This window comes from Cyprinus carpio, chromosome A6 (assembly GCF_018340385.1).
Source record: "Cyprinus carpio isolate SPL01 chromosome A6, ASM1834038v1, whole genome shotgun sequence".
Classification (NCBI taxonomy): Eukaryota; Metazoa; Chordata; class Actinopteri; order Cypriniformes; family Cyprinidae; genus Cyprinus; species Cyprinus carpio.
This window is the reverse complement of record NC_056577.1, coordinates 31,164,069-31,172,755: the sequence shown is the minus strand read 5'-3', so window position 1 is coordinate 31,172,755 and position 8,687 is coordinate 31,164,069. Positions and strand designations below refer to the sequence as shown.

At 38.0% G+C, this 8,687-nt stretch overlaps 1 protein-coding gene across 1 annotated transcript in view; it reads right to left on the bottom strand.

Annotated features, from left to right (window-relative positions):
• Window positions 1–210: 210 nt before the first annotated feature.
• The window catches only part of ccndbp1 (cyclin D-type binding-protein 1), a 12,557-nt gene continuing 4,080 nt past the window's right edge, over window positions 211–8,687 (bottom strand). Inside the window, exons 9-11 of the mRNA XM_042759005.1 lie at window positions 2,304–2,364; window positions 1,820–1,866; window positions 211–637 (exon numbers count right to left, since the gene is read on the bottom strand). Of these exons, the coding sequence (XP_042614939.1) occupies window positions 526–637; window positions 1,820–1,866; window positions 2,304–2,364 (220 nt within the window). The 3' untranslated portion in view covers window positions 211–525. The remainder of the gene's footprint in view (window positions 638–1,819; window positions 1,867–2,303; window positions 2,365–8,687) is intronic.

Sequence of the window (8,687 nt, the reverse complement as noted above, 5' to 3'; positions counted from 1 at the left end):
TTTAAATATTACTTTTTTGTAAAATTATTTGACATTTTACTAGTTTATGAACTCACAAACCTGAGTTTGGGAAAGACCGATCTAGAGAATAAACCAAAGCAAGTGTCATCAGCAAATTATCCACGAGTGATTCTTCAGCGGAAACATGAAGTGTTTGTGTTCGGCAGCACCACATCGTCTCGCTGTGTTCAGTCTGAACAAATAAACACGTAAAGCAAACGTTGCTGATTTAATAAAAGAGGATTTGAGTCATTACAGAAAGAGCGGTTATCATCAATCATGAGCAGATGTTATAAATAATATGAAAACTTCACTAAAAATGCAAAATAAGGTCATGCTATCAGAGGTCAAGCGTCTGTGAACATCAGGAATCATTCAGAAAGCTTTGGGAAATCTGGGGAAGTTCAGACTCCATATAAACACTTCCTGTTTGAGCTCCAGCAGCGGGACGTTCCTCTCGATGAACAAGAAAAGCACCGGGAGCTGGTTTATGAGACCAAACCCTGCTCCGCGTCCATGGGTCGGTTACGAGCCGCAGTCACGCAGCACAGATGTGATCTTCTGCAGGTTGTGTTCGACCGCGCCGCTCAGAAACTCCACCCAGGAAACATCAGCCTCCACACACACGTGACTGGACCTGATTGAGACACCATCACAATCAAGACTTTTTTCTGGCCCAAATATATTTTATATATACTAAATAGATGTTGTGAACACTGAAGCTCAATTAAATATATATTTGAAATTGAAAATATATTTATATACAGAAATATATTTAAAAATGTATTTCAGGGGCAAAAAACATTCTAATTTGTTGAGATGTGAATTGGTGGGTTTTTGTTAAATGTGAGCTAAAATCATCACAAATAAAAGAACCAAAGACTTAAACTACTTCAGTCTGTGTGCACTGAATTTATTTAATACATGAGTTTCACAATTTGAGTTGAATTACTGAAATAAATGAACTTTTCCACAACATTCTAATTTATTGAGATGCACCTGTATATACAGTAAAAAACAGTATAGATACAGTGTATATATATAGATAGATACATACAAACACACACACATATATATACACTGCTGTTCAAATGTTTTTTTTTTTTTAAAGAAGCATCTCCTGTTAATCAAGGCTGCATTTATTTGAGCAAAAATACAGAAAAAATCTGTAATATTGTGAAATATTATTACAATTAAAAATAGTGATTTTCTATTTTATCATAAAAATATAAAATATAATTTATTCCGGTGATCAAAGCTGAATTTTCATCAGCATCATTACTCCAGTCTTCAGTGTCACACAATCTCACCTGATTTCTATTTCAAATAAATGCTGTTTTTTTTTAACTTTTATTTGTCAAATAATCCTGAAAAAGTATCACCGGTTCATAAAAATATTAATAAGCACAACTGTTTCCAACATTAATAATAAATCAGCATATTAGAATGATTTCTGAAGATCATGTGACACTTTATACTGGAGTAATGATGATGGAAATACAGAGAAATAAATTACAGTTTAAAGTATATTAAATGAGAAAAACATTATTTTACATTGTAATAATATTCCATAACTTTACTGTATTTTTGATCAAATAAAAGCAGCCTTGATGAGCAGAAGAGACTTCTTTCAAAAACAGATATATATTTGAAATATATTTTGAAACATTTTATCAAATATATATTTGGCAATTTTTAGTATAGTTAAAAACTGATGAAGGGTGGAAGAAATGAATGGAAATGTGAGACTGTGCAAAACACTAATAATAATAATGATAACATTTTGAGAGCGTATGGTTGTGATGTTCAGCAGACTCACCTGGTGATCTCCAGCACTTTCTTCAGCACACACACCAGTTTACACACCTACAGACAACAACAAACACACCATTCATGAGCACTGGAAACTATTACTGAACGATGAAGCTGCATTCACCTATTCTCTCAACATCATAAACAACAAACAGCAGGACAGTAAGAGACTGATCATCATCATTAATAAAATATCAAGAGCAATCATCAACAGAAATGATTTAGTCATGATGATACTAAATCCTTACCCTCTAATGAGGTCATGTTTTTTATTAATATAATTTATAGGCTATTTAAAGGATGCCTTGTTTTCTGTAAACACATGCAGCTGAGCAGCAGTGAACAGACAGTAAATAAACACACGTGTGTTCTGATGAAACGATCATCTGTACACCTGATGATGATGATGATGATGTCATTAATAACACTCCCACAGAAGAATCATGTCATGGTCGTCTGAACTGATGAAGGAGTGATCTGTAGAAACTTACGTTCAGCTCGACGGCCGATCGGTCCACGGGGGGGTAGAGACTGAGGGCGAGGTCATCAACACTAACCACACACAACACAAGCGTCATTATCAGACTCTGGGAGGTGAAGGAGGAGTGTGTGTGTGTGTGAGAGAGAGAGAGAGAGAGAAGAGTGTGTGTGGTTGTGTGGGTGAGGAGAGAGAGAGAGAGATGTCGTGAGAGAGAGAGTGTGTGGTGTGTGTAGTGTGAGAGATGAGCAGAGTGTGAGAGAGAGAGTGTGTGTGTGTTTGTGAGGGTGTGTGAGAGAGAGAAGGAGGTGATGGTGTGTGTGTGTGTGATGAGAGAGGAGAGAGAGAGAGAGAGTGTGTGTGTGTGTGTGTGTGTGTGAGAGAGAGAGGTTTAACAAGACTTTATTATTTACATAATACAATCATTATTTACAACATCAAATACTCCTTGATCAAATTAAAATAAATTAACAAATCAGAACCTAACGGCCCTCAAGAATTGCACAACAAAACATTTTTAAGGGACACCAAATCGCATCATCACAACCCTCATTTTTTTATAAGATTATAATATAAAACTCTATCTTCAACTCTTCCAGCTACAAGGTTCTTGAAACATTAATTCAGCATACAATAGTAAAGGAAGATTCAGCCCTTTATTCCGTTATTCGTCTCGTCTTCCACATGCTAATTTGCAGTTCCGATCAAATAGTTTAACAAACATCACGCTTTCCTTTTGATTGAGAATCTGTACACACACACCCAATAAACACTTCTTCTAAGAATGTCGAAATAAAAGAAAAAAAAAAATCAAATGCTCGAAAACCATCTATCCAAGAGATTAAAAAGAACTTTCAACCTATGTACATCATTCTTAAAAAACCAATGCTTACAAATCTTCTACTAACACCATGTCCAAACCACCATACCCTGTTCACACCACTGGTGCCGGATTCAGGCTGCGCCACATTTCTGTCCGGTAGCTATCCAAGCCGACCGTTGAATAAGCCTCCACTTGCAGATCATGAGTGGCGCGTCTCTATGGAGGGCTTATACAGGGCTCTCCCACCTGTCCCTGCACAAGGAAGTCTGGCTTCAACAAACCTGGCCACCTGGAGGCTTTCTGTCCTTTAAGAAAGTCCTGGTGTAAAACTTTGACTGTAGAGTGATATATTGCTTTTTTTGATGCAGACTCAAAATATTCCTAGCTGCGGGTTTTAAAAGATAGAATTGACCCCACGTCTTCATCTCATTTTCTGCTGTCTTTTATAAGATAAGAGATTTAATTCCTGGGAGCTCAATGTTCATTCGTCATGCTCCATCAAAGTTCCTCTCCCGAATGTACTTTCTGTAACTCACTGGGTAAGGTATTGACAATCCCCATCACAAATCAAACTTTATCTGTCAAAGCGTGAAGATCTTAAAAGACCATACATCATTTCTTTCAGCTCCTCCCACGACTTCCATCCATCTCTATTCCAGGAGGTGTCCCAGCTTGACAAATGCCCTTTTCTCTGTAAGCATGCACTGACATCTAACAGACTAACAAAATGTCTTGTTTGATCATCAGTGAATTTAAAAAACAATTGGTTCCATCTAGAACGACACCCAGCTCCCATCTTCATCAACCTCATCTTTCAACTTTAAAAAAAGTTACTTTTGAATGAATGCAACATTGTCCGGTAAAAATGCGAAAGCTCAGACATGTCTATCTTCTCTCCAGGTCATTAAAAAATAAATTGTTTATGTTTATTTCCAATCCAAGACCCCCAGCTTTTTTTTGAAGAATTGCCTTTGCAGTCTGAGACCAAAACAAGTTCTTATGGTAGAGAAGTCCTCTCTCTGTGCTGCTTGGATTCTGAAAGCACAGATTCTGCTCCTCACATCCACTAGACCTTGGCCTCCTTCGTCAAACTGGAAGATACAGCGCTGCTGCGCGTTAAAAAATACCAGTGTTCTCCACATCCAGAAGAAATTCACAAAAGTCCTTTGTATCCTGCGGATCAGCTCATCAGGAGGCTCCAGTACCACGAGTCTATGCCACAAGATAGAGGCAGCCAGGTTTGTTACCAAACCAGAACTCTTCCTCTGTATGCAATTGTGGTAATAGACATTTCCATTTAAGACAATCGAGCAGTCACCTTTTCCAGCAGTCTCTGCTCATCTCCCATTTTTTTTTTTCCTTTAAATGCTGTATTTCCTAAAAAAAACTCCTAACAATTTTGTAATAACTTCCTTCTCATTACCCACATCCAAGCCCCGGTAATTTTGGAGGTCCTGACCCCTCCCCACTGCCCAATAATAAGGCCCCTTTCACTTTCCCCCAGTTCAATTTTTCCGGAAGATGGGCCCTCTCATATTTTCTAATAATTCCCGTTAAAATGTCAACATCATTTTGACTCGTGATAAAGACTTGTGATATCGGTCCGCATAGGCAGATAATGTACACCCTACTATTACTATTTCTACCAGGAGTAAAAATTCCCATTCAGATCTCCTCCTTATCCTACACAACAATGGCTCAATAGCAGGACTATACAATTGTCCAGAAAGTGCATCATCCCTGCCTAATACCCCTTGAGACCGGTATTGGTGCACTTGAAATCCTCCGCCTGCTTTAACCATCACAAAAACATTTGAATACAACAACGGAATATAAGATATTAAATTATCTCCAAACCCAAATTGTTTTTAAAACCTTAAGAAGATACACATGGTCAAACCCGATCGAATGCTTTCCCTTCTCTTGGTCCTCCAACAAAGAATACCCAGGTTTAAGTGATTAAATTGGTTAAAATCAATTACATCCCTTAATAAAAAAAGATTATCCATGATTGACCTTTTGGGAATGCAATACGTCTGAGTCAGTATTTGAAACCAATAAACTCTAAATAACACTTTAACCCTATTGCTAAACACTTTTTGACAGTATTTTGTAGTCCAAAGTCCATAATAGAGAACCTGGTCTCCAATTCTTTAGAAGAACCTAGATTTCCTTGTTGGGAAGCAAAGACAGTAACAGCTCTCTTTCGACAACTTATAGGAAGGATTCCACTTTTAATGCTTTGAATGATGTACTTCATACAAATCTTGTCCTAATATATTCCAAAATGGCTTGGTAAAACTCAACTGGCAGTCCATGCATTCCCGGAGAACGTCCCTCTTGATAGCTGTTTCATTGCTTCTGTAATCTCCTGAAAAGTTATTTGACTGTCTAATGATTTTCGCACCCCTTCTTCTTCTTCCACCTGAGTAAATCACTCAGCAAATCAGAAGCACTCTCAATGTCACAGCCTCTCAGCATCATACACAGTTTTTGTAATATTAACTGCCAGCTTCTTGATTTCCACCGGGTCTAACGTTATAGTCCCATCAAGCCGTTGAAGATGATATATTTGTTTTTGTTGGGAGCTTTTCTTTTCAAGGTTGAAAAAGAATGATGTAGGAGCATCCACTGTCTTTACTAGAACAGCATTCTCGCCCTTACAATTGCTCCTTTCACTTGCTCCTGTAAAAACGAGCCAAGTTCTTTCTTTTTTTGTTCAACAGCTCACTCTGTCCAGTTCCATTATTATTAAAAAATAGTACTTTTTTCCATTTTTTGAATAATCTTTTCTCCAAGCTTTCTACTGCAACCTTCACCCTTGATGTATTATATGAACTGTAATTTTGACAAAATATTCTTATATTGGTACTTTACACGACATCCCACCACTGACACATGTTCTCAAAAGAATCTTTGTCTGCATTTTCCATTTATTCCAAGAATAGTTTATTTATTCCAACTAGTTTAAAACTATCACAAAAAAAAGCATCTTGTAATAATTTAACATTAAAATGCCAACAAATAATTTGGCTTTGTAATCGTTTTCATATTTAAATCAAATAAAACCAAAAATGGTGATCCGAAAAACCCACAGGTAAAATAACAGCATTCATCACCTTATTATTCATGTTTTATCAATATAAAATCTATCTAGTCTTGCCCACTCACCCTATTCTCAGATGCTTTAACCATGTATATTGTTCTAATCCCTATATTCTTGTTCTTTTCCTCCAAATATTCAATCAAATTAAGCTCTTTTATCATTTTTAAATAATACCACACTTGACTCATTATGAGGTTCCTCCCCCATTCCTATCAATTATAAAAATCAACAGTACAATTCCAGTCCCCTCCAATAATAACAACACACCACCTGATCTCCAACATTTTCTGAATAGCATTTTTTTAGTTTCATAAAAACCTCCAGCCGCTCAAGCCCAATATTTGGTGCATAAACATTTATAAGCACAAACACAGTTCCCTTATATTCTATATGCACTAATAATACTCTTCCCTTTACAACTTCTTCTACAACTAAAATATTTACATTTATATTGTTTTGAGAATAATATGGCTACGCCAGAACTCAAATTTTTGTCCCATGGCTTAGCACACACTTTCGTTCCCACCATCTATCCCCAATCCAGACTCACTTCCGACTCATTTTCTGTATTAGAATGCGTCTCTTGCAAAAAAAACAATATCCACCTTCTTAATTCTAAATCCAGTTGCCAACTTACTTCCATCCCTACCCCCATTTATATTTAAGGAGCCTGCTCTCAAAAACTCCATAAAAAGGGAAAAAAAATAAAGACAGGAACATAGAAAAAGAAGAGTGAAAAGACAAAGAAAAGTTGACACCCTATGTGTTTTAATCATTGTGTGAAGCGTTCGTCTTACTCTTTCTTAACTTCGTTAGGATCTTCCCTTAACACCGAAATCTTTTCTGCTTACTAAGAACCTCATGAACTAACGTTTCTTTGTAACAAAGTCACTGACACTATAAATTTCCTTATGTCTGGGAAGAAATCTTTGACCGTCCACAGTTCTTTCCAAAGTTGCATCCTAGAAAGTCATTTATTTCTTGCAGTGTATATGTGTCCTCCATGATTTGTGAAACCAATATCTGAAATTTCAGAGAAATTATCATCATCTCCCATTTTCAGAACCAGTACGCACTTCAAACACTGTTAAATACTCAGAATCATCAGTTTGAACCATTTCAACATTTATTCTTCCTTTGGTGACATCATCAGTCATCACACTACTCTTCCCCATTTATAGATACATCGTTTTGTCCAATAGAAATCTCCTTTTCCTCAATTCATCTTTCTGATCATTACTGTCAATCAACTCAGCATTAACACCGTTCCTTTCCTCTATAATCTGAGTTAACACTTTCTCTGGATTTGTTTCATCAGCATTAATCTGGACATCTTCATTTTGTTCCTGCACATCCTCAGCAGCAGCACTATGTTCAGCCACCTCTTCCTGCCTATCCTGGGCCTTATGTGGGCACGCCATCCGCTTATGACTTATATCCCCACACTCAAAAAGATTTCATGCTGCCAGTATTAGCATAAACCATATACGTTTTTCCCTCGTGCCCAACTCTAAATGACACATCCAACTCTGGCTGATTCAAAAACATAAACACTTGTCTCCTAAAAGACATAACGTGCTTCAAAGCTTCGTTTCTGCATCTCAGTGGAATAGTTCTAATCCCACTCGCAAACTTTCCATATCTCGCTAACGCTCTTTCAATTTCAGCATTAGGAATGAAAGGGGGAACGTTAGATACGGTTACACGGGTCGTTGGCGTTACCAGCGGTGAAATGGTAAGAAAATCTCCACCTACCACAATTCCTTCACTTATCAGCCGATTTGCTAGTTCTTCCTCCTTTACAAACCACTACACTACCGCCTTGTTCATCCTCGACGCGAAGAAATGTTTTCATATCCGATTAGTTTCTCCAACCGCCAGTAAACACATCCTCCACCGTCACACCTTGAGCAGGCACACACACCTGATGCCGTGACGGAGCGACACAGGTGACACCACCACCTCCGCGGCCGCGGGGTGAGACGCCATCTCAGTGCCGCGAAATGTTTCCAAATAAACAAAGTCTTTGTTTCCTTGGTCAAAAAATATTCCTTCTTCTAATACATTTTAATTTATGTGCAGTAGAAAATAGAAATACCAAAAAAAAAAAAATACCAAAAACTCCTGTACTCCTCATGAAACCCTCACACACACCCCAAACGCCCCCAGCGTGCACCGGAAGAGAGAGAGAGAGAGAGAGAGAGAGAGAGTGTGTGTGTGTGTGTGTGTGAGAGAGGGAGGGAGAGAGTGAGAGTGAGTGGGAGTGTGTGTGTGTGTGAGAGAGAGAGAGAGGAGAGAGAGTGTGTGTGTGTGTGTGTGTGGAGAGAGAGAGAGAGAGTGTGTGTGTGTGTGTGTGTGAGAGAGAGAGAGAGAGAGTGTGTGACGAGAGCGGTGTGTGTGTGAGGTGTGTGTGAGAGAGAGAGAGAGAGAGAGTGTGTGTGAGATAGAGTGTGTAGAGAGGGGAGCGA